The 27,188-nt window shown below is 41.6% G+C and overlaps 1 protein-coding gene across 2 annotated transcripts; it reads right to left on the reverse strand.

Annotated features, from left to right (window-relative positions):
• Positions 1-1,951: 1,951 nt before the first annotated feature.
• Positions 1,952-27,135, reverse strand: LOC124116719 (dystrophin-like). 2 transcript variants are annotated; one of them, XM_046478161.2, is made up of 17 exons: positions 26,804-27,135; positions 25,653-25,713; positions 25,169-25,230; positions 24,904-24,978; positions 24,152-24,356; positions 21,779-21,864; positions 18,203-18,282; positions 16,452-16,526; positions 14,709-14,820; positions 14,245-14,299; positions 13,124-13,235; positions 11,941-12,071; positions 10,133-10,334; positions 9,733-9,818; positions 9,207-9,381; positions 3,636-4,107; positions 1,952-2,402 (listed from the first exon to the last, which is right to left on the reverse strand). In XM_046478161.2, exons 1-17 carry the CDS (start codon positions 26,823-26,825, stop codon positions 2,278-2,280), a joined length of 2,136 nt encoding a protein of 711 aa, XP_046334117.1. In that variant the 5' UTR covers positions 26,826-27,135; the 3' UTR covers positions 1,952-2,277. The 2 variants fall into 2 exon arrangements, with proteins under 2 accessions (XP_046334117.1, XP_046334116.1); XM_046478160.2 differs by having other exon boundaries at positions 3,636-4,110; positions 26,804-27,129.
• Between the last annotated feature and the right edge of the window lie 53 nt (positions 27,136-27,188).

The raw sequence follows: 27,188 nt of genomic DNA on the forward strand, positions 1-27,188 counted from the left end.
TGAAACAACGGGGACTTGGTGTCACTGGTAAATATGTTAACGGTGACCACAGAGAGCTACGTCAAACAACAAACTCAACACAGTTGGCAAAAGTATCTGCCGACACGAACCATGTTCATGCATGATCCTTGTCATAACCCTAATATCAAAGACTTCAGGGTCCCGAGATTCAAATACCATGGAAGACCGTAAGGACCAAGGGCAGCTTAATGGAGAACGCTGCAATGTCCTGGTGCAATGCTCACAAAATACAGGCCTGGGTCTGTACACGTGCAACATACTGGACAGAAGAACTGAACTGGTGGACTCGTGGATATGTATCACCAAGTATGAGGCCTACATATGACTGGTATGTTGTCATGTCATGTGGTGAGTCAACACTAACAAAATTACTTTATTAGAGTGTGGTTTTACGTCGCTTCAGCAATATTCAAGCAATAACACAGCGGGGGTAACCAGAAATGTGATTTACACGTACCCATGTGGGGAATCGAACCCGGGCCTTTGGTGTAATGAGTGAAAGGTTTAACCTCTAGGCTACCCCACCTCTCCCTACTACAGTGATCCCTCGATATACCGCTATATGTATGTCAAGGTTAGGGTGTGGCACTGACTGAAATACAAACACCTGTGCCTGGGTAACACAACTCCAAGGTGCATGGTCACCATACTCTCCCTGAATCTCCATGATGACCAGGGTGCTGTTGTACACAGCGATCTTAGCACTAAGGTGATTGTAAGGCCCATACCTCAACATAGACTTACAACAGTCATAGTGCTCTATTTGTTTTGTACAACAGTACCCAGAGTAGTACTCATGAAAGGTCAGAAATGGAATACTATCAAAGTATGAAAGTACATTGTGTCCATGTTGAAATGTTGCACAAAGTAATCCTAGCGCGTACCTTAAGCAAAAAAGGTAAAGTCTGTGTTTAAATATTGAAGTGACAATAGTCGTAATACTTCACTTAGGTAACATGAACCAGCACTTAAACTATGGTCATTGTTAGAAAATCACCATTTTCCAAGCACCATGTTGAATGTCATGTTTGTGGTAAGGTCTACAATACAAACAAAAGTTTTCACAGATTTCACACATTTGTACTGCCCATCCAGCAATAGAAACTAACATTTTGAGTCCACTCATAATGATAACATATAGCACAACTGTTATAAATGGCAAATTTCTACTGGTCCTCATAATACCTTAACTGCTATTGGGCAGTTTGGCAAGGACTATAAGACTACTACTGTCATCTAAAGCTATACATGTGTATATGTAAACAATACCATATACAGGATGCACACAATATAAACTATCAAGGAGCTGTATAAGATATAATAAGTTGCACATTTGATTGCATCAACATGGTCAATAACATTCATGACAAATAAATTTGATTTCTTGTATTGCACTTTTAACTTCAAACTTATAGCTCAATATGGGCATATAAATGTCCCTTCTAACCTTCTTGGCAAATAATAGTAACTTGGATCCAATTTTACCAAATTACAAAGATAACAAACATATTTTTAAAATTCATGATAAACATATCTTCCCGAGGCAAGGGAGTTAAGCCGAACTAGGCTGGAATAATGGAGCTATATTTTGACTGGACTAATGAGTCTACGTGTAGCCCAATCAAAATCACGTAATGATATTGACATCCGGTTCATAAACAACATGGCAACTGCCGTGCCAAATTCGTTTGATTGTGTATCGTCAACTGGGCGTCGACACATATTTTCCAAATCTTTTCATGTTTAAATCAAGGTGATTTGATGCACTTTGCGAGGTAAGCATGTTTTATTACAATAACAATCTTTATTATCGATGAGATCGTCTTGACTGAGCACTGCCATTTTGTTTGAAACAAATGCAAGTGATATGAGGTGGAATCTGATTATCAGCAGGGGGATATAAAAGGGACATAACTCGTAATAGCCACTAGTGGCGCTACGATCGAGCCAAGAAATTCCAGCCAAGTTTGGGGAGGGTGGAAAATTGACTTTTAAAGTCAGTAAACTCCCTTGCCTCGGGAAGATGTGATGAACATGACACACAATAAACAGTTCTTCCTCTGGTAAACATCTGCATAACAGTAATGGAATAGATTACCAAGCACCTGTTGGTGAAGCAATGGTCCCATGGCAAGGGCTTCTCTTCATATAACATACATCCATCAGGTCAGTAATCTTTCTACTGGAAATAGTAAATTTGTGGCTACCTATTTCATGTGTTAATACTACATTGTGTCTGTTATTTCCTACATGGGACTACTGCGGACAGTACTGATCAACAGTGGTGTGGACAAAGTCGGACATCGCGGCGCCGATGTTGTTAGCCGCTTCTAGCATCTCCTCATTGGAGTTGTAGGACTTGGAGTCCCCCATTGAGTAGGCTGGAACAAAATGATGCAGGTTAGCCATTAATCCAAAGTGACTGAGTTTTGGCTTAATGCCACAGACAGGTTGTCATCTTTATGTAGGACAAAAAGCATTGTTGCTCTTAGAAACATCTAACATCTATTCGAAAAAGAACCACTTGTTCCAAGGGCCCTCTTCCACAAAGCAATCTTAGCACTAAGACTCCCATAATTTAACATAGACTTACGACATTCGTAACACTAAGATCTCTTTGTAGAACTGGTCCTTGGACAGATGAGAGAGGCATGTTTGGCTACATTAACACTCAACCAGACAGATCACACCACAATATAACCTCTTACAACAACAAGTATTGTTTGTTTGTTGTTAAGACTGCACTCAGCAATATTCCAGCTTTTTGATGGTGGTCTGTCAATTCTTGACCAGACAATCCAGTGATTGATAGTATGAGCAACAATTCACACCATCAGGGTACCTTGACAAACCATCAACCAAGTCACCGAGCTTGACCACCCGATCCATTAAGATGCCTCTAATTAGTTCTTTGTTAATTGCTGTAGGTCTTGAGTTGGGTACAACATGGCCCATTGGGAATTGTTTTACAAGAGCCCTGGCAAAAACTGTTTATGTACACGTAAAAAACGATCTAATCATGCACTGCAGTTGACTGAAGCTTTAGGCTTAAAATAATATAAGAATTAGTTCTCAGGCAATGACTTTTCAGACTAGTATGTAACCAAATAAACAGTTGTGTACCATCAACCTGGGAAAGGGCCTCCCTACATAAACAAGCATACAAACTCCTATTGCCGCCATGACCATAACGCGAGATACACAGTAAAGCAGTGCGCATGTAAAGGGAAGTAACTGTGTGCTATTTTGGATCGCATGGTCTTTAAGCATTGGGATTATTTTATGTTTTGGAAAATGAAAATAAAACTAAACGTGCGGCAGACTTCATGATGATGCGGGCAGTGTCTGAGAACAAAGACTATAATTTTCTTTAGCCTTATCGTGACTCAAACATATGGAAGTCAGAAGGAGCAATGGGGTTTTATTGTTATTGTCATTAACAATACATGTATATCACATGACTAACCATGGGTCTGGGTACCCAACCTGAGTATGTGAGTTACCCGTCCTTGCCCTTCCATGGGTACAACAAGAATCAAGTACTGGAGACCCATGAACGTATAAATGCTTTGAGGGTCATAGATAATTGCATGTTGATTTAAAGTTGCACATACCTGAAAAAGACAAATTGGCTGGCAGTGCATCATCAATACGCTTCAACAGCTCCTGGATCTCAGCCTCCTCCTCTGGGCAGAACTGTGACTTGGACACACTTGATGGGGTGAAGTAACACTGGCTCTCTTCAATACTACCATGGCTGGTCCACTCAGGAGTCTTTGGGGTGACAGGATCTCTCCAATCTTTATCAGGGGTGGTAGGTGTGGTTGAACCAGTCCATTGTGGTGTTCCAGGGGTGGTGGAGCTGTGCCACTCCTTCCCAGCAGGGGTGAGGGGTTTGCCTTTCCGTCTCCTTGGCTCCGTGAAGTACGCCCCTGCAGCAGGGGTGGGGTGTTTGGACGGGATGCGGCTGGAGCAGGCCTGTGGGGTGGTGTCGATGGAGAGGGGGGAGAAGTAGCTGTGTCCCAGGTAGGACATGGACACTGGGCGGTGATAGGTTATATCACTGGAAGACCGGTGGAGCGGTTGCTGCTGCAAGGAGAAGTGAAGATAATGTCAGATCACTTCCACTCGCGACAAACTTGTGTTTTTCCGGGGCAAGCCGAATAGCAACTCATGCCCCTCTGGTGGCCAATTTTGGCCACTCGTTGTGTAATGATTCACAAATATTCCCCCACATCATATATATCCCAGATGCTATTGAACACCATCGGGACCTACAGTATAATACAGTATGATTGAACACATTTAACTGTATCCTGGGTATAGTTTTAAATGCAAGACATATGTAAAATAAAAACATATTCCTTAATGTAATTGTTAAGTGCTCGATTGATAGAAATAATTACATTAGAGTGAGAAAACACACTATACATGTTTTGAACAAAATGAATCAAACTTGGACAGTCATATGACCCTGGGATTGTCCCCTTTAAAAAACACTGATCAACATGTTTTACTTGCTTGTTGATAATGCTGCAGTCAGCAACATCATGGCAGCATGAAAATAACCAACTCTGGGCCAGACAAGCCAGTGATTCATATTTTGAAAAAAACAGTCCAGGTTGCCGTTGTACAAAGCGATCTGAGCTCGAAGGTAATCGTAACTCCCATACCTTAACATAGACTTACGACAGTCGTAGTGCTAAGGTTGTTTTGTACAACAGCACCCTGGCTGTTGGTGTTCTTCAAGCCGTGAAGTCTGACCACTCAATCATTTTGTGTCACCTCTTACAAGCATATGCTACCATGGGTACTGGGGACTAATTCAAACGTGACCATGATTATCCAATCGTTTCATAAATACAGTGACAGTAACACCTAGGTAATTCAAAGCCTTAAGGACCAAAGAAATATTGAGTTCTTTAGTCCAACACAAGTTGATAATCGACAATAGTTCCGATAAAGATAAGGGTCAATCCTCTCAAACCACAAATATTTTTTACATTTGTATACTTATCCTGCATTACTCCGTATTGCATTTACTGCTGTCTTTGACAGAGAGACGAACTGTGTGAGATCCAGCTGCTGAAGAAAGTTGTCCCAACCAGTCCAGGAGGCAGCGCCCTCTCACAGTCGGCATGTGACCCGGAAGTCATGACGTCACACCAAAAGACATAACTGCTTTAAACATAACATCTGAAACTTCGTGGGGAGGTAGCGTAGCGAAAGGGAGGGCACTTAGACTTCGTAATGCAGGATAAGTATACAAATGTAAAAAATATTTAGATTTTACTAAATTTTTTAACTTATCCTGCATTACTCCGTATTGCATCTTTATCAGACGGCATGGCGGTGGGCATACCTGCAGATGTGAACCATATTAAACCCTCGTCAAGGTCCGATGAATCCGCACCGCATACAAGTGATGACCGGAACATCTACGACCATTCCTGTCTTCAGGAAACAAGAGTCGATGCAAAAACGAAACGCCCGAATAGGTAACCGAAATACAATGAGGCGTGTAGCCAAAATATATAACTTACCGAAGAGCGAAAGCGAAACGCAGTAGAGCCCTCTAATCTGAGGTGATAAATCTGAGAGTTCGACGGGCCCCGCTCGGGGAATCGAAGAATCAGCAGCGTCGGCGGCAAAATCTACGACCAATCCCAAGAGCGAATGCGAAACGCAGTAGAGCCCTCTAGGCTGGAGGCAAGGAACACCGGTGAGGTCGACGGGCACCGCTCAGGTACCAGAGAAGCAGCGGCGTTGGCGTTGGCGTTGGCGTTGGCGTCGGCGCCGGTGTCCACATCAACTACCATTCCTGTCGTCAGGAAACGAGAGTTGATGCAAAAAGTAAAACCCGGATAGGTGACAGCAATAGAATGAGTCGGGTAACCCAAAACTAAAACTGACCTAAGAGCGAATGCGGAACGCAAGAGAGCCGACTCGTCTGGGGTGATAAACACCAGAGAGGTCGACGGGCCCCGCTCAGGGTATCGGAGAATCAGTGGCGTCGGAGATAGATGACCTGTTGGGCTACAACCAGGGACCAAAACTGTGAACGCCGGCGACAACTTTCAAGGCTACATCACAGAAGTAGTGGTTGGTGAAGGCGGTGTCCGATCGCCACGAACAGGCTTCCCTGAACGACTGGATGGAACAGTATACCGTGAAGAACCAGTGTAAATACGATCGCCCTGATCTCATTTTATTTCAGGTGATAGCCTTTGGGGGGAGGGTCCAATCCGGCGGCTCATAAGCTTTAAGGATGACCGCCCGGAGCCACAGGGAAAAGTATTCCGGCTGACCAACGACTGCGACGAAGGGGAGACCGGCAGAAAAAGGTGTTTCCTAGACTTGCGGCAGTCTTTAGATCGTAGAATAACCTTCAGTGCCCTTACTGGGCATAATGACGCTCATCCTCATCCTCGGCACCCACACTGGACGAGGGGGGAGGGGACAAGGAATGATCTATCAGGCTGTCCTGGGAGTTGAGTCTTTACGCTGACGTCCCAGTACGGTCCATGATGAACGGCGCCCTGGGTACCGCATTCGAACCGGGCACGGGAGACGTCGAGGGCGTGCTGTACATGGACTCAAGCGGCAGTAGTCAAAACCAGTAGAAACACCCGGCTTCTACTTAAGGTCGTAGAAGGAAGACGAGGGGAGTGGTTCCAAGGGCGTTGAAGACCACATTCAGATCCAACGCAGGCGGTCCGAACTTGGCCTTCAGGTCTTCAAGACTGAACGAGCGCATCAAGGCCCGTAGGTCGGGAATTTTCGTCTTTCTCCGATCGTCCGGGATGGCCAGAACGGAGTAGATGGCGACCAGGTATGTGGGGGTGGTAAGCCCTTCAACCGACACGTGCTACGCAAGTACAGAAGGAACTGATCCAGGATCTGCAGTGACGCTGTCATCAGATCCTGGTGTTTGTCAGAACAAAATGCCTGGAACAAGCATCATTTATCAGCATACAGTCCCCCTGTAGATGGACGGTGGGCTGAAGCAATAGCCTTGGTCGCTCTAGCCGAATAGCCCTTGGCTTTCTGCATGTGTGTCAGGCGTGCAGACGATAACATGCGGGTATGAGGGTGTGGCAACAGACCGTGTGGTTGGACCACACCGGAAGTTCCAGGGGTTGTCTCTGGCTATGTTTCGGAGGTTGATAACCCAACTTCTGGCTGACCAATAAGGCGAGACCAAAGTCAATGGCAGGGGTCGAGTGGCCTGGATCTCTGAAGAACCGTGGGAGGGAGAACCGGAGTCGGAAAAGCGTACGCGCGTAATCCTTCTCAGGAACGATGGAAGGCTTCGACTGCCACAGCGGTCGTATCCGGCACAGGTGGAATGGAAGACGACAGCTGGCCACATTCAGATATGAGGCAAACAGATCTAGGGTTGGGGTGTCGACCGTTTGACATAGTCTGGCCCGAGGCGCCGGAGAGCGTGAGGCGTCGGAGAGCTTGAGGCGCCTGGAACACCGAAGATGGTGATTCTCGGGGGCGCCGGTCGAGTTTGTAGCGCCGGGAGAGGGGCGAGAACTCTGGGTCCGCAAACACCACACTAGGGTGACGTCGTCAGTGGACACGATCAACAGGGCGTGACCGAGAATGCACTGTCAGCAAGTGCCGTCCTGGATAAGCCTTTATCTCGAGGCTGTTGCTGTGCCAATGGTGTTGATCTCTGGATCACAGGTGGTCACAATGTGGGCTGGCGTGGGCCACTAGCCACTGACAAGGTGGCAGGGGAGGTAGTCAGCAACAGGGGTCTGCGATTGCGTACCGTCGGTACGATTCGGTGTTGGAGACCGTGAACGGTCGTATGTCGTGCCAGGGGAGGCAGACTCTACGTTGGGAGCGCTGGAGCTGCCGGTGGAGTAGGAGACCGTGAACGGTCGTATGTCGTGCCAGGGGAGGCAGACTCTACGTTGGGAGTGCTGGAGCCGCCGGTGGAGTAGGAGACCGTGAACGGTCGTATGTCGTGCCATGGGAGGCAGACTCTACGTTGGGAGCGCTGGAGCCGCCAGTGATGTAGGAGACCGTGAACGGTCGTATGTCGTGCCATGGGAGGCAGACTCTACGTTGGGAGCCGCCGTGAAGCTCCGCTGAGCGCTGCTGCCGTCAACGTAGGTGGGGGTCGACGAGCACGTTGAGCGAGGTGTGTCCTGGATACTCGCATGAGCTGAAGGATCACAGCGACGAATGACTGCAACATCGGCACTGCCTTGTGAAAGTACAGGGCGTCGTACAATCACGGCAGAAAGGGGCGGCCCCGACCAGATTTGTTCCCGCGGCAACAAGTGCAGCGAGGCAGAAAATCTGGAATTTAAGCAAAACATAACTATGTGGCAAAGCCACAAAGTGCGGGAAGCATAATGTGTGGCCAATCACAAAGTATGGGAAGCATAAAGTAACTCAAAAACAGTATATTTTATTAAAGTTTATGAGATAAACAAGTACGCTAAAAGCGAAAAGGCAAAGCCTTAAGCAAACACGTAACCATGTGGCAAAACCACAGAGTACGGGAGACATAATGTAACTCATAAACTTCGTATTATATTGAAGTTTATGAGAAGAAACAATTACGCTGAGAGGTAGCGAAAAGGCAAGGCTTTAAGCACACCAAAACAACATACATAAATGTAATGTATTACCCAAGCCAAAGAGAGAATTCAAAACGCAGAGCACGACATTACGTGGCCACGTGGTGAATGGCCAAAATGGCGGGAAAGAAAACAAAATGGCGGGAACAACATTGCGCCCGTAAATTACTGTGACGTGAGCCACAGACGAGCGATAAACGTTACAATTTACGAATGGGGAGACCCTAAGGTCACGGCCCATAACAGGTAACAATGTAGCAGCATATAATGAATGTAGAAACACGCAAAATATAAAAAACAAATAATAAGCTTTAATTTCCACAAGGGATACAAAGTACGTCCGTCCGTGGAGGTGACAAAGCAGTTATGTTTTTTGGTGTGACGTCATGACTTCCGGGTCACGTGCCGACTGTGAGAGGGTGCTGCCTCCTGGACTGGTTGGGACAACTTTCTTCAGCAGCTGGATCTCACACAGTTCGTCTCTCTGTCAAAGACAGCAGTAAATGCAATACGGAGTAATGCAGGATAAGTTAAAAAATTTAAGTACTTAGTTATCGATAGTTCAACAAACTCATCGCTCACCTTCAGGACATTCTGGACCCGGTTGAGATGGCGACTGAGCCTCTTGTTGTGGTCCTCGAGGACATCTTTCTGTGCATGGATGACATCATTCTCTATCTCGAGGTCAGCCTCATAGGACAGATTGCTCTCAGTGTCTGACGGTTGGCGCAGCTCTGCTATCTTCCGGTATAGCTTCCTGTAGATTTGTGAAAGACGGAATGAACAAGCTATTATGTCAAAGTGAATAAATATTGCCCCAGTTACAAAAATACTACTATACTATTGACAGGGATAACTAAATATGCCATTCTCTTTATATATACACTAGACATATTATGAGAATATATTTTGTGTATCATAGAAAGATATAAAAAAATCCTCATCAAATGGTAAGTGCACTATTTTAAGCTGTTTTAGCAATATTTCAGCCACATCACTGCTGGGGAGCACCAGAAATGGGTTTCACACATTGTACCCAGGAGAACGGAACCTGGGTCGTCAGCGTGAGAAGCCAACACTTTAACCACTAAGCTCTTGAAGATGTTACCTGTTCTCCTCCTCTAGGCGATGGATGACACCTTCGTAGTCCTGTCTCTGTTGTTTCATGAAGTTTGACATATCCTTCACGTTCTCCTGAAACACAAAAAACATGCAAAAGGTCAAGATTGTTTGTTTGTTGTTTAACGCTGCACTCAGCAATATTCCAGCTATATGACGGAGATCTGTAAATAATTGAGTCTGGACCAGACAATCTAGTGATTGAATCATGAGCATCAATCTATGCAATTGGGATGTACGATGACATGCATCAACCAAGTCGGCGAGCCTGACAACCCGATCCTGTTAGTCGCCTCTCATGACAAGCATAGTCACCTCTTACGGCAAGCATGGGCTGATGAAGACCTTTTCTAACCCAGATCTTCAAGGGTCTCTGGTGAGATAGTTACCTTGTCATGGACAGACTGTGTGGGTGTCTTTCTGGGAGTGTTGTTGAGAACCAGGACGGTGGCAGACTTGGGACGGAAGGTGTTGGACTCTGCCAGTGGCTGGCGTGACGTACACGGCTGTGGTTCATTTGACTGACTCCCAGCTGCTTCTGTGTTGGTGACCTTGGCCATTGTCGGCTCTTGCGGACCTGGACGGCCACTCCTTCAAGTAAAGATGGCTTGTGAGGTTGAGTGTGAATAAAAAAAACATAATCTCACATTTCATAAATAATCTTACAAAATAAAACGACTGGATGAACGTTGTTTACTTGTTGTTTATAGTGGATGAAGGAGGGGTATAATACAGGTATGAGTAAATGGTAAATTCCCCTATCCCACATAATCCCATTTGCCATACTTAATAAATGTTAACAAATGACTAGTGCAACAAAGTAACATAAATTGTTTTAGTAGGACACAAATCACAAATATACTGACACAATTGCAGTTTCAAAATTTTATCATATTTGGCTAAATGGCCACACAAGTTCAAGTTGATTGTGCATTTTCAGTGTTTTTCAGTATATTTAATCAGGGTATGAAACTCCCCAAAATATCAGCCAGACCACAGGACTGGCTTGCTGAAATACTTGCCAGCCCTGACCAAAACCTGCCTGCCCACTATAATCATATGTTTCTCAGGATAAGCTAACGGAATTTCTTTTTGGTTACATTTTATCATTCATCTTTACATGTTAATTAATGATTATCATCCGGAAATATTTAGAATATTTTCACATATCAAATATAACCCGACCGTCGGGCAGGAGGATTTGAAAATCTGGCAACCCGAGTTGAAATCAACCCGTACGGTCGGGCAGGCAGGTATTTCGAACACTGATTTAATATACAGGAAAAAAATGTAAGGGATCATTAATATTTTTGGGGATATGTTTTTGTAGTGAAGACTGAGCGCACAATTTCACAAAAATATCCCAGAAAATATTCATGTTCCCTAACTATTGTTAAGAATATTATGTAACAGTCCACCATATCGTGTCATAAGTCCAAGACATCTATCATGTATATTGCCCACTCTACAGATACCTTACACACACTAAAACCAATCTCATTAAAATCAGATCTAAGTTCTCGCTGCCGCTAAACAAAGATCTGAGGACATCCCATTACGGGTCACGTCAGAACGACCTTTCACGAACTTTGACCGACCACTGAAATAACAAACATCAGCCAATTAGAAAGCAGCTTTCTCAAGCTTTACGGTACTCGTTTCAACCTGGCGACTTCCATTTCAGAATACGCTTGAAAAATATGTTGGCACAGTTCTCGATTAAAATTTTGAAAACTGAACAAACGAACATTGCGGAATGTCTAATATATGGTTGATATTGTATGACAGTACTTCCCATGTACTGTGCAACGCCTCCTCCGTTCAAATGTTTGTCCTAAGTAAGCGAGATAGACGATCATTTTGACGGAATCAGTCGTACGGGCCGTAACTGTTGTTCGGAATACCCCGTGTTAACGTTTTCGAGGTTGCATGATGAGAAAACGCATTCCGACTGTCACTTTCATGATCTGGTACGCGACGCTTTGATTGGTTGGATGAAAGGTCGTTCTGACGTGACCCGTAATGGGATGTCTTTATGGGGATGGGATCTTTATTTAGTGATAGCGAGAACTAAGATCTGATTTTAATGAGATTGCACTAAAACAAAAGGATTGTAAGCTTCATCAATATTTAACTCTTTGAAATACTGTCTGAGCAACAAGTGCCATTGTTTTCATCCACTGTCAGCATAGCCTACCATTCCATGATGGGGTTTATCCTGGCAGAGTCGATGGGCAAGTATTTCACCTTACTCTTGCGACGATGTTTCTTGCTCAGGTTGTTTCTGATGGTCTTCATGAATGCCTTTGTATCCTCCTTGCTGCTGGTCTGTCAGTGACAACACAAACACCTTCATTCAGTATTGCTATCTACCATGTCGGATCAGCACAGCATTTTCAGTTTCAATTTCCAAATGTTTGGGGCATGAAGATTTTTTCAAGGATGAACATATAGTGATACATCTTCCCAAGGCAAGAGTGTCCACTAGCCTATATCAAAGCCTTGTTTCTACCAGGTGATGGCTGTGGTCTTAGCAGCGACCATGTTTTTGGGACCTTGATATTGAATCTGTAAAACATTCTCTGATTGGACTATCAATATGTGCAATAGTCCTGATATTTGAGCACAGAAAGGTAGGCTTGAAATGGTAGGGGTAGACTTGGATATAGAGGCTAGTGCGAACTCGTGCCTCGGGAAGATGATCCTGATAATGTAGTCAGCAATATTAAACTGCATCACAGTGATCCTTACAAACAAGTGGCAATAGTATAAGGCTGTCCATAGTTGTTTCCCATCTTCCACCCTGAATTTTCGTTCAGTCATGAAATAATAAAAAAGTTTTCTGATCACAATTTCCCACGCCGCTGTGGAAATTTATGGCCTGTGATAAAAAAATATATACTCCCACAATTGCACACTGAAAAAAAACCAACAAGCCAGCTTGATCTTTCTGAAGCTTTATTTATTAAAAATTTGCTTCCAAAGCAAAGCGACTCGAGCGACATCATAAACTAATTTGAGGACCGTTTCAAAGTGTTCTAAACATTAAAATTTCATAAAATTAGTGAAAAACAGGTTGTTGTTTTTTATATATATTTCGCCCAATCTCACTCTTGCTGGATGGGGTTGGAGATGAGAAACATTAAAACATATGGATGGCCTAACTATAGATCCAGATTATCACAGTATGATGACTCACAATCAGCAAGGTCACAGCCAAGTTTGCCCTTTCAGTTGCTATTCATACTTAGCCACTGTGACCAAACAATATCCATTTAAGACCTTTCAGCTCTTACAACAAGCATATTGAGATTACTTAGCCCTGGAATGTCAATGAGAGCAGGAGTAACTTCCCCTGCGCATGCATGACTCCCACTCACCATGAGACAGTACTCCTGCAGTGGGTGTTTCAGCTTGTGGTTCTTCCTCGTCTGTCCAGTGAAGAAACAGAGCTGACAGATGTCAAAGTTAAAACACTTCAGACACCGATATCTGTAAATAAACAACCAATACATGATCTGAGTAAATAGGATCTTCAACAAAAGCAAAATAGGCTTAAAAAAATAAACGAATTGGGTCTCAGGCAATGACTTTTGGAAGTGCAGGCGAGCGGTGTTTTTTTTATATTTTGCTAGTTCCAACTAGTATGTAACCAAATAAACAGTTGTGTACCATCAACCTGGGAAAGGGCCTCTCTACATAAACAAGCATACAACCTCCTATTGATGCCATGACCATAACACAAGATGCACAGTGAAGCAGTGTGCATGTAAAGGGAAGTAACTGCATGCTATATTGGCTCGCACTGTTTTAAGTATTATGATTTTGTTATGTTTTTTTTAAAAATGGACATAAAAACGAAACATGCAGTGGACTTTATGATGTTGCGGGCGATGCCTGACAACCAAGACCATAATTTTTTTAGCCTCAGTCAACTCTTGATAGAACTCAAATCGAGGGTTTTGCCTGGAACCTTGTTAGTCCTCATACTATCAAATGTCCTGAGTGACAAATATATGGTACAGAGTAATTTTCATTTGGTTGCGTATAGACATTCTTATCAAAGTTGTCCAGAAGGCGAGCCAGGACGAACAAGTCAGTAAGTATGCAACCAGCTCTTGTCTCCCAAGTGTTGTCATTAATGACACAATTCAAGCGAACAATTAACAAAGGAAATTATATAGAAGTTGGTTTCCTCGAGGTTGTATGCTGAGTATTTCAGTTATTTCATGGTATCTCAGTGGGAGAAGAACAGCCAAAGTGTCACAACTTTAGACATTTAACAGAAACCCAGGAGTATTGGTATGGTTAATAACAACCAAGGTACACAATCAGGACAAATGTTGGTTTAGACTACAAGCAGATCCTAGCACAACCAAGGGAGACAGCTCTGCTGAGGCTTATAAACCCCTCCATAGGTGGAACATAGCACAATGTTAACAAACACTTAAAGATTCGTACAATGTTGAGGAAAACATGAAATTAGGAAAGTGAAACTCACCTGAATCCTATTATGGGGAAAGATTTACAAATATTGCACTTCGCCTCATGTTTCACTGTAAAAAAAATAAAAAATTCTGATACAATTACAAAGAGAAAATTAATCCAGAATTTTGATTAATTTATTTTATGATGTCGTTTTCTTCACTTGTAGATGTCTAATTTGTGAGGGAATAGATAAACAACAATCCAGCATGTTCTCATCTATCCTTTGCTTGTGTTCAATGCCGAACCCCGCAATATTTCAGGAATATGATGGTGGGCTGTACATATTTGAGTCTGGACCAGACAATCCAGTGATTGTCATGAGACATCCCTCAACCAAGTCGGCGAGCCTGTCCACCCGATCCCGTCTGTCACCTCTTATGACAAGCATGGGTTGCTGAAGACAATTTCTAACTATCTAGATTCAATATGAACATAAACTGAACATAAAGAATGTCGCCAGACAAGAAAGAGCATCACCTGTCTCAGCTGCTGCCAGTCTGTGAAGCGTCGGCAGCCATACCAGGGTCTGTGGTTCCCGTAGCAGCCAGCTATAGAACATGTCTTCTGATACTCCAGTAGTGTTCGAAGTCTGAAATCAAATCGACAGTCGTTGTGGTTTATTCATTCTTTCTTCTGACAATGTTTTCTTATCTCATGAAGTTTTTAGATTACTCTTATCATTAACACTAATGTAATCATACATACAATTATGAAACATCAATGTTTTATTTGCAATGTTTGAAGAATGACATGGGCGGGCCTCTGAGAGAGTGAGTGAGTTTGGCTTAACTTTTCTTTTAACAATAATATTTCAGCTACATCAGTGTTCCCGCTGGCTTTTAACTGCCAGTCAACCAGGACTGGAAACACTAAAAATTACCAGTCCCCCCTAATATTTGTCAGTCCCAACCTTCAACAAATGAAAAAACGTATGAAAATTACCTTGTTTTAATTCTTTCTACTCTTTTTTTGAATATTTCAAGACTAAATCGCCGCAAATATATATTTAACCCTGAAGCAAAATGTTATTTAATAGCGCCAAAAATAGACAAGGGGAAACCTAGATAGCAACTGACAAGCTGACTTTGTTATAATATAATTGTTAAAATATAATTATATGAATATGTTTTGTTCAACAACAAAGTTTTATAAGGTGCTTTATTTGCTGGTCCACAGGGACTGGCAGTAACATAAATTACCGATCCAAGTCCAATTTTACCAGTAAAAAATTACCGGTAAATGGGAACACTGTACATGATGTCTGTGCAAGACGCGAGTAAAGCCAACATTGACAGTTACCACTTTGATGAAACCCGAGAGCAAGGCCTTGGTGCTGACAAAGTCAGCGGAACTTTAGCCACTAGTCTGAAGCCTGACATAAGAGCAGTAGAGTGTACTGAAACTGACTCTCAAAGATAGTTTAGGAATTCTGGACAAGTTTGGACCTCTAGTCTAGGAACATTATTGCACCATGATCTGATCAAGCTGGTAAGGCTAAGGGACACAACTCTGCACAAAGAATTGCAGCCCGCTTGAAGACATTCCCTAATTATGTGTATGTGTATATTGTCAGAACTAAATCCAACATAACTTAAACCTATTATGCTTTAATAATATGCGAAAAAATATTTCTTGTTCACTATTTTGACAAAATGGACACATTGGAAAGAATAATGCAGACATCACATAAAACAATCATATTATTCATTCTGACCACACTTGTATTGTAACTTCATTGACTCTATGGACCAAATAAATAGGGCGCTAATTCAAATCAATCACAAGTTAATTTGATGTCAGAGATCTAGCAAAGGAGTAAAAACTTACAGCTAGTTAAAGTGTCAATGAATACATAACATTTGTGATATTTCCTAACAGAGATGTTTTTTGCTATTGGGAAAAAAGTCAGAGCTCAGTGTCTGCATGTATGATAAGCACCCTTTTCTACACAGCTGTATTTCTGGAAGAAATGTGTAATCTACATCCATGAATACAGTGAGCGTCATGTAAACCCATGTTTAGTACAGGGAAAAAAAAAATATCTATAAAAAAATGTTTAGTACAGGGTTATCATAATGATTACTGCTTACTGACGGATGAGTTGATGGGGGGAGGGGCTCTTATTGGAGCTGGTGTTTAATGGCAAATACTATAATTACACTTGACCACACAGCCAGAGGAATACTGATAATGTCCTCGTGTTCATGACAACAAACTCACCCCCTGGAGACAGCTGGCCACAACTGCTTGAACATTCTTCCCAAAGGCAACACTTTCCTTTAAGAGGTCTGGGATCTGAAACATCAGCATGTCACTTTGTAGTGTTTGTTTGTTTTTTGTTTAACGCCGCACTCAGAAATATTCCAGCTATATGACCGCGGTCTGTAAATAATCGAGTCTGGACCTGGCAATCCAGTGATTGACATCATGAGCATTGATTCACGCAATTGGGATACGATGACATGCATCAACCTAGTCAGCGAGCCTGACCACCTGTTCCTGTTTGTCGCTTCTTACGACAAGCATAGTCGCCTCTTATGACAAGCATATTCGCCTTTTATAGCAAGCATGGGTTGATGAAGACCTATTCTACCCCGGATCTTCACAGGTCTTACTTTGTAGTGAAGTCTCCTGAGTGCTGTGAGCTTTACTCACCACTTCACAACATAAAGTATAATATTTTGTTTATTTAAAAAATAATATTTATATCACTTATTTTTTTCTCTGTATGAAAGTAAATGTCATACTGGTAGCAGAGATTGAATACACAAGATCTAAGATGATCAGAGGTTAGTGTTTTACACAGGGCTGGCTATCGATATAGATCTTAGATATCTATAATTGTTAACTAAATATTGATCAATTATCAATAAATATCAGAGAAGTAACTTGGAGCAAATATGAAAAAGCTCAGAGACAAAACGATATTTCACATCACTGTTGAGTGGTGACACATTTATGCATGGATTACTTCGTTGACATTCAAGATATAGCAAACAGTTGGTTTCCGTCTTCGGCAATGGACAAAAACAACTCTGCTTTGGTAAGTTAAAACTTTGTTTTATAACAATTGTTTATATAAGATATTATCAATGACACAATTTTCATATCGATAATCGTTAATATTTCTTCCCATTGACGATAATTCTGATTATCTACCTCTTTAGCCAGCCCTAGTTTTACATAGGTCATAGCAATATTCCAGGGTTTTACATTGACTTACAAAAGTGGAGGAACCCCCAGTTATTAACTGTAAGGGTCTTTGCCAGCCTAAAGGAGTCCTATAAAGTAATGATTTGTTTGTTTGTTTGTTTATTTGTTTGTTTGTTGTTTAACGCCGCACTCAGCAATATTCCAGCTATATGACTGCGGCCTATAAATAATAGAGTCTGGACCAGACAATCAAGTAATAAACATCATGATCATCGATTCACGCAATTGGGATCGATGACATGCATCAACCAAGTCAGCAAGCCGGACCACCCAATTCTGTTAGTCGCCTCTTACGTCAAACATATAAAGTAATGAAGTGATGTAGTGTACTGTACGTTTTGATCATTACTTTAGAGCCTGGAATGAATCAGAGATCACATGGACAGTAGTCATGATTGATGGATCAAATAGCAGACACCCATAACTGCTCCCGATGTGCTGTAGGTACAATGAATAATATTGTGTGTCCTCTGCGACACTGTATATGTTTTCTCTGCGTCCATTCTCTACATTTGTGCGAACTGGACCACATTCATGTTGCATAAAACCCTGTACTATTGTTGGGAATCAAACCCGGGGCTTCCACTTAATAAGGAAATACTTTAATTACAGGGCTACCTTCATCACCCTCAAGGATGACACAACACATTTAGAGTTTATGATGCTAATATTAAGTTGCCACATATAAACTTTTTTGTGGTTCCAGTGCTACTGTTCCTCGATAATGACATCAGTGAATACACTCATGGGGTACAAACCTGAATAAGATCTTGTATGAAATCGCCCAGGCTCTTCTCTCCAACAAATGTGCTCTGATCTTTCAATTCATTGTAGAAAACTGAAAGCAAAAGATGTCTTGATAACTCATTCACCTAACAACAAGGATCACACAGCTTATGACAGATATGTAAATATAGCGACAAAACCCTTTCCATATCCATATTGTACAATTCTGACTATATATGTGTTTATGAATCACTATCAAATAGTAATGACACCAGGTGTTTGCGAAAAGGTAAGCATATCCTGCCCCAATGGTGGCACCTGTCACAAACACATGCAAAGGCAAGCCAAATTTTCACCCTAAAAAATATGGGAACATATGGTACAAGTCAAAATAGGGAATTGCATCGAACATCATTTTTGGCACTGATGCGTCAAATTTGGAAATGTCCTCCACATGTCTACCATAAAACTTTTTGAAAGCTTAACTGAGGCCTTGAAGTCACATATTGATTCTGCATCACAGTTTGAAGAAATCTAAGGGAGACAACTGTGTCATTACCAAAAATGTATGATGATGCAATATTGAAATAGAAGATGAGTAAATCAGAAAGAAATTTGATACATAAAAAAAAGAATAATGATTAATGAGGAAGTACGTGCAACAATGACAGCCATGCTCAATCATGTCACGAATGTTATTGTAACAGGAAATATAATAGCATGTCTCAATGTCAAGGTCAATGGGTTATCTTTCTCAAAACGCTCACTGGTATCTCATCATGATGAAAGAATGTGGGACATGTTCACCATTATGCAACATGGTAACTGAAGCTTTCCTAAGTAGGCGTACACTACCCCAGTACCAGAGGTACAGGAGCTCACCTTTATGTCTAGGATAAAACATGGCCAGGTTATGCTTGGGACTGTAAACCTAATGAGAATGGCAGGGGATGAGGACACTTGAGGATACTTGAGGACAAAGGCTAAGGCTTTTCTTTTGAGGGGTTACAATCTCAGGCACAGCTGAGGAGGCTTTTTATCTGGCTTAGACATCAACAAATAATGACCAAATATGTCACAATATTTTGATAAAATAAGTGGATTGGCAACCAAACCTAGTTCTTGTGACAAATAGAAGACGAAGATGAAGAAGAACAACAACATCAACAACATAGAAGACAATTAGTATCATGATGCAATGATTCAGATTAGTAATTGGGAAGGAAATTTGTTTCATGGACCTTTGGCCCTGTCTTTACAAAATTGATGGGCCATAGGAGGCGCATGTATTTAAGAAAACTACTATGCATACTTCTGTATTTGTTGATGTTGATGTGCCATAAAATAAAGCATAAACTTGGCATGGTGCATGACATTCCCTAGCACTGCAGATGTGATCGCACTTTTTAGTTTACATCATTCATAAAGAACAATCATATCTTTTTTCCTACTCTAAATAACTGTTTCTAACATTTCCAGAGCATAATTTCAAAAACATGTCCTTCTCCGTGTTCTCACCGCAAGGCCTCAGTTGGCAGGGAGCAATCAATAACAAACGGATATGAAGCACTGAGTTCCTATTAATAATTTTCGAGTTCCTAAAATATTTTACGATACCATCTTTTGATACTGTGGGATATCTAAACACTTATCCAGGGACATATAGGTTTTAATTGTTGTTTGACGCAGCACTCAGCAATATGCCAGCTATATGACAGCGGTCTGTAAATAATTTAGTCTGGAGCAGACAATCCAGTGATTGACATCATGAGTATCGATCTACACAATTGGGATACGATGACATGCATCAACCAAGTCAGCAAGCCTGATCACCCGATCATGTTAGTCGCCTCTTACGACAAGCATAGTCTCCTTTTACGACAGGCATGAATACTGAAGACCTATTCTACCCCAGATCTTCACAGATCGGGGACATATAGGATGTAAGAAGATAAGTATTTGAGTTCAGTACTAATGGACAGATGGACGCAGGGATGACAGGTGATAGACAGTGACATCAGCTCACACTGAAGCTGTGAAGGTGAGCTACACTTGTTCTGCTCCAGTAGTGCCTCAGTGTAGTAATACCAAGAGACGGTAAGTGAGGCGTTCAGTGGGTGGAGTACTGATGAGGGGAGATAATGCACACTGGAGGTAATGTAGACGTATCACTACAATATCTGATAAAGGGACACAAAGAATTGGTGGGTCGACTTGTAACCTTGGGAAAGACACAACCCTCGGCATGACAAGAGAATGACAAGCCAACACCAGGCCACACCATCATCTGACTGACTTGAGAGAATTCAGATTAGTCATATGTGATAACATTTCAACAATAATTCACAGTGGCTAGAAGGGGGCAGAGACCCATGAAGATTCCGGGGTAGAATAGGTCTTCAGCAACCAAAACTTGCCGTAAAAGGCATCTAAGGGGATCGGGTGGTCAGGCTCGCTGACTTGGTTGATACATCTCATCGATCCCAATTGCGTGGATCGATGCTCATGATGTCAATCACTGGATTGTCTGGTCCGGGCTCAATTATTTTCAGACCACCATCATATAGCTGGAATATTGCTGAGTGCGGCGTTAAACAACAAACAAACAAAACAAACAAGGGGGCAGAGAGTACCCAGCACGGCTAAGCTACAACAGAACAGGTGAGTGATGTTTAATGTCACTTCCAATAGCAATGACCATCCTATGTCAGCTCAACCAAAGTGAGACGTTGTATTTACCACCTTGTTGACAGCTACTAGGGTGGGTGACAAAGTGGACACAATTTATGGACAACAACTTCATAATCTTACTGTAATGGTGACGTTTAGGCATAGATCCTTATACTGTTGTCAAGCAAGGCTGAATAATGAACATGGTACAGAATATATATGGTAGGTGGAGGATTAACAGTAGAGGATTAACAATAACACCAAATGCATACATGAGAGAGATTAACATGAGTAGGTTAAATAATAACGACAAAAGGATAATACTGTAATACAACGTGATGGACAGAGAACACATGATGAGGAAGCCAATTAAACAGGATTAAGAATACATAGGTGGGTGACTGTTGCTTAATGAGTCATAGTAGGTGAATGGGTGGGTGTAGTGTTGACAAACCAAGGATGATAATCAGTGAGTGTCTGGGATTTAAACTCATGATCTAAGGATCCTGGCAGGAGCAAAGGGGAACAACTCTGGACAGTAAGTGAGTGAGTTGGGTTTAACGCCACTTTTAACAGTATTGCAGTTATATCGCGGCGTGTCAGCTTAATGTGGGAGGAAAGCCCGAAGTGATGCAGATCTCAGACGTTTACCACTTCGGTGAAACTTACAAGCACAGGTATGGTGCTGACAAACCTAGAAACATAATCGTGGCGAACCAAGATTCGAACCCACAATCATAGGTTTATGAAATAGTTGTAGTGCCTTAGGCCAATGGGCCAGCAGTGCCCTAGACAAGGGTCTTCCAAGATACAAAACACAGGACAGTACATACAGTGATTCCATTGCCATTCAGACAAACCAAATCTAATCACAATAAGAAACCTCAGTAAAATACAGACATGTGATAAGGACATATTAATGATTCCTGTGTACTTACATCGATATTTTTCCACAAGACGAGCAGAACACAGTGTGGCCAGAGCAAACTTGACTGACAGGATTGACACACTCCCGTTGCGACTTCTGCATTGAAAAATATGACACATGAAATATAAACTAAAGGTTGTCATGGGCTCCAAAAGCATTGTTTAGGGGTTTGCTATGATATGAGGGGTCTTGAGACCCCTTAAATCTATCATTTTCATCTTTTTCAGCTCATTAAGCTTGGAAAGACCACTTGACATTCATGCTTAATTTCGAAAACTGTACATGACATACCGTATTCGACGTAATAAGCGCCCAGGGCGCTCTCAAAATTAGATATAGGGGGCTCTTATTAGAATATAATTTTGGTTAGATTCAAAACGAGGTTGAAAGATTGTAGATTTTGTGGTTTATGCTGACAGCCTGAAATGATATAAAAGAAGAATCTGTGCGGATTATACACGATAGATATATTTTCGAGAATTTAATTGCCCATTATTAAGGGTTCATATAACACACGATTGTGTATTATACACGGATAAATAAGTCGGAAAGGGTGCTAAATGGGATTGTTCACTAGCCAATATATTAGCAAATATTGCCTTGGGCGCTTATTAGAGCGGGGCTCTTATTACGTCAAATACGGTATTTTTGTTATTGCAGTAAACTACTTTTATAATGAACACGCTTATAACTGGGTTTTTTTTTGTCCCAGCCATTTGCTGTTTATGCTGTATATATGCTTATAACGAACAGGGGTTATGACGAACTAAAACTAGTGGTCCCTTTGAGTTTGTTATAACCGTAGTTAACTGTACATAGATATATCCTGCTAATGACATGACGTGTGTAAAGTGTTTGTCAAGAGATACAACCTAAACGTCGACATTTAACAGACATTACAATGACCTTTGATTGGTAGGAGGTGAAACCCACGAGCACAGGTAAGGTGCTGATAAACCTAGAAAGATAATTGGGGCGAACCAAGAATTAAAACCACAATCATAGGTTTCTGGCATGCTCAAGGGATGCAACTCTGCATAGCAAAATGTGGCACCTTTGACGACTTGGTCATGCTCTCTACTGTTGAAGAGGAAAGTACCTTCCAACAGCAAGTAACCTCACCATGTTCACAATACTAACACATACTAACATATGTTACACATACAATTGTATATAATCCTTATACATGTAGATATCAGTAGACTGTCAAATCCAGGTGTGGCATATCAGTTCTCTTAGCGACCATACAGGGATGTCATGTCAGTCATGCTTGTGACCGAGTTTCCTGGTATATGAAACCAGCTGCACTAATGTGACACCAAAGGGCAATAACTCTATACACTGGCATCGTCTCCTCGGTGTTCCACCTGTTACTTCAGCTGAAACTCGACCTTCATTGGTGCTAAGCCTGATGCGCAGCATTTATAAACTAGTCAGCAAGCCATCTTAGATGGATGGATAAGAATGGACTGAATATTGTTTAGTAATATTTAGACCCATGAAGTTCCAGGGTAGAATAGGTCTTCAGCAACCCAAGCTTGCCGTAAAAGACGACTATGCTTGTGATAAGAGGCGATTAACGGGATCGAGTGGTCAGGCTTGGTTGATGCATGTCATCACATTCCAATTGCGTAGATCGATGCTCATGATGTCAATCATTGGATTGTCTGGTCCAGACTTGATTATTTACAGACTATCGCCATGTAGCTGGAATATTGCTGAGTGCGGCGTTAAACAACAAACAAACAAACAAACTATCAATATTTACTTCCAATTGTGGTAGAAACATGAGGAATGTTTTGGGTCTCAGTCACTTGGACGCATAAAACCACATGTACATCTTGTGATCCTGCTACAACTTACAATATTGCATTGGGAATATCTGAACCACATACGATGTTACAGCTACCACTTGTCCAAACACAGGGAGAAATTGGTCACACATATATCATATATGAAAATGCTAATTAACTATTGTTAACAGACATATTTCACTGTCTGTGGATCATGACCTATTTTTCATGTTTCTGGAACATGTAGAATGACTACTGCCATTTGACATAAACTGTTAACTGCATATGAGACATTCAAAAATAATGGTGGACATTCTTCAAGCTTAATATAATTATCATAATTCTAAGTTCATACATGACTAACAATGATAAGTTGTGCTATATGTCATGGGCTTTCTGCTACCCTGGGTGGAATCACATTTTATGTAACAGGTTCTTCTTTTTAAAAACAATAAAAGAAAAAACAAATTTCCAATGCTGCATCATGAAACCACTTTTAAAATTATCTAAACTCAGAAGCCAACAAAATACCCACATCCAAAAGATATTCCACTTACAACAGGGAGGAGGTGTGTTGTATGAAAACTTACACATCAAATAAATTCAGCAGAAAATTGAGTAGCAGATCAGCAAAGACTTCGGGGCTCTGTTTGGGAGCCTGCCTGTGATCTGCCGTGTGGTAGATGCCAAGCAGCAGTGTGGACAAGTCTCCACATGTCACCTGGTGGTGGCAGCCATCGGGGTAGTCCAGGTCGTCCAACACACTGCGGATCACCTTCAGTGTTATCTGGTGTACTGCAACAGAGGAAGCAGCTGGCTACAGATACACACGTGGCAGCAGGTACAGCTTACTGTGGGGATGCAGAATAAGGGTGGAGTCGTGGCTGGGGGCATGTGGTTGGGGGATTAGTGGGGAGATGATGGGTGGGACGTAGGGTGAAAGTGTGGAAAATGGGATGTAGTTGGGGGTTGAAAGGGTGGTAGTCTTGTAGATAGGGTCTAGTGGGGGTGAAAGATTGGGTGTGGTGGTGGTAGGGGGTTGGGGTAGGGGTAAATGAAGGAGTGGTAGCCTGGTGGGTAGGGGTACGTGGGGTCTAGTTATGGGGGGATGAAGTGAGTGAGAGAGTATGGATTTCCGCTGCTTTTAGCAATATTCCAGCAATACCAGGTGGGGAACACCAGAAATGAGCTTTACACATTGTACCCATGTCAGGAATCGAACCTGGGTTTCAGGTGTGAAGAGCAAATGCTTTAACCATTAGGCTACCCGACTTCCCCGGGGGGATGAACGGGTGGAAGTAATAGGATGTGGTGGGGGATGAATGCAAGTAGAGCTACCTACATGAAAGTCTTTTCTGGAGATGTCTTATCTTTATAGCAGTTCTGTAGGCGGCATAGCGAATCTCATGGTAGTCATCTGTAAACAAAAAATACTTCCATGACTAAGTGACATTTTCTCGTGAACATTTAAGTCCATAATAATGACACCAAAAACTAAATTGAATTTGCATATCCCATTTAATACTAATTTCATACAGATGTTTGGTTAGCAGTGTAAGCCACACATAACAGACAAATTTGTTCTCTTAAAGCCAACATTCACTTACCAAGTTCTTCCAAAATTTTAGTGAAGTATGGATGATCCCATGAAGTGGTCTGAGTCTGATGGCTGAAATATGCATTAAGTTACAGGTGAGGTACTAGATGCTTGCACTGATGCTGGCACCAGAGTCTATACTACATCAATACTTATGACCAATTAAAATCAAACAAATATTTAGCTATTTTGTTGGATAGTGAATTAGAGAGATAAAGCCAATGAAAATGATATAATATGTTTTGATTGTGGTCAGTCAATACTGTCAGTAAAAAAAACAAATATTCAAAATGTGTTTATCCCTTTAGCAACATGACCAAGATTACATCCAGTAGGAATGATTTAGGATTAATATGTTTGGGGGGTTTCTTCCAGAAAATACATTTTGTACGTACAATTCGTAAATTTCTGAGATTAACAATGAGTTGAAATGGATCCTTATCTGGCATTTGTATTTTTTATCATCAAGTGTATTTGTTATGTATTATACCTACCAGACAAAATATGGAATCCCATTATCTGCCTCTTGTCGCTCCCAACCTTCTACGATCACATCTGAAAGATTATCATTCACAAGATCATGATAAGTTTATTTACATGCTTTAATTTAGAACATTCAAAGACAAATAACATGTGAATTAATCAAGATGAATTCATTTTCTCAAATTAAGCACAGTTATAATTGCCAATGGGAATGACCTGAACACATAGCAGGCTGTCTAACAACTGAGTGCCCCCAAGAGCTCCTGGTAAGATGTATCATCAACAGTGCAGCTGCCCGTCATCTTGCTAAATGACTCAAGCATCACTGACATTGTTTGGCTGTTCTCATTGAAATGCAGAAACATATATGTCCTGTAAGTAATAACCACTTCGCCCTGCATTGTAGTTCACTGAAATATGTTTTATAATTCTTTGTTAACAATGCAGTTTACCGGTTGCAGCTTACTTATAGCGCTAATTGACTCATGCTGCTGACTATAGCTTTCGTTTCACAGATATCACACACCCCTTCAATCCTTAATAGGGTTAATCATTTGATTTATGTTCTTTCCGATCGAACACCCCTTGTCGATCTTTAGGGTTGGGCACCACTTGCCAACATCCCTTTACGATCCTTAGTGTTAATTGTGAGATAGGGTATGGATTAGCTGTCTCATCTAACAAATTAATCAAAAATTAATTTGAGGAAACTCCGAACAAATCTTATCAATTTTCAAGGAGGGAATGGCTACTGCACATGTGCATGCATGTAAACATTCTGGTGCTGATGATTTGGTGAATGAGCACTAATCATTTGTGATAGCACACCTGGTTCTGTGGTAGGGTGTTGGCTAATTAGGTTTATTCATTAGCCTAGCTTCAAGCTGGCAACGTGAGTTCGATCCTTCAGGCAGCACTAATTGAAATCCGAAAAAGTGTGCCTGGTAAAGTGCCCTACTCCGAATTCTTTAGCTGATTAGCCTTATTACCAATGATTAGATCTAAGGATAAACAGTATTAATAACAGATAAATAAACTTATCCGAGTAGGCATAGAAAGTGATTATAACCGTTTTGTCAATTATGCAAATTGGCCCCTGCATATATTATTTCTTATGGAGTCCAATCTAGTAAATGTGCTCAAAGACAAATAAACGGCATACCATAGAGTTCAGTGCTATCCATCTTCAATATCGAAGCAACAGGGTCGATGAATATTGAACTACCCCGAAGGCAGACTCGATCACAACTAGCTAAAAGTCGGGGACAAGATGTACAGATCGGGGACAAGTTGTATTTGGAAGTAGCAACAACTTAGATGAATACATTGTGATCATGCCGAGATAATCTTTCCCCTGTTTTTGTCTGTTGTTGCATCTTGACTTTCAAACTGTTTTTACAATGCTTGGTCTTTAATTCCCATCCTTTGAAACCTAACGGCATGTTATATATACGATATGATTTTACACAAACAGGGGAGTAATTTTACGTATTTACCGCAAATGCACGGTTGCAAAAATAAACATTTTTTCTAATGGTTTAGTTTTC

Source organism: Haliotis rufescens, unplaced genomic scaffold (assembly GCF_023055435.1).
Source record: "Haliotis rufescens isolate VD_foot unplaced genomic scaffold, xgHalRufe1.0.p SCAF_2, whole genome shotgun sequence".
NCBI lineage: Eukaryota > Metazoa > Mollusca > Gastropoda > Lepetellida > Haliotidae > Haliotis > Haliotis rufescens.

Bases quoted from the DNA above. Each gene is read 5' to 3' on its own strand.
- LOC124116719 (XM_046478160.2), bottom strand. From the start codon at position 26,825: ATGGATAGCACTGAACTCTATG. The intron at 16,527-18,202 runs GTTTGTACCCCA...CTGATGTTTCAG, and splicing joins TCATACAAGATCTTATTCAG to ATCCCAGACCTCTTAAAGGA. The intron at 10,335-11,940 runs GTAGGCTATGCT...CTTTACTTGAAG, and splicing joins ATAAACCCCATCATGGAATG to GAGTGGCCGTCCAGGTCCGC.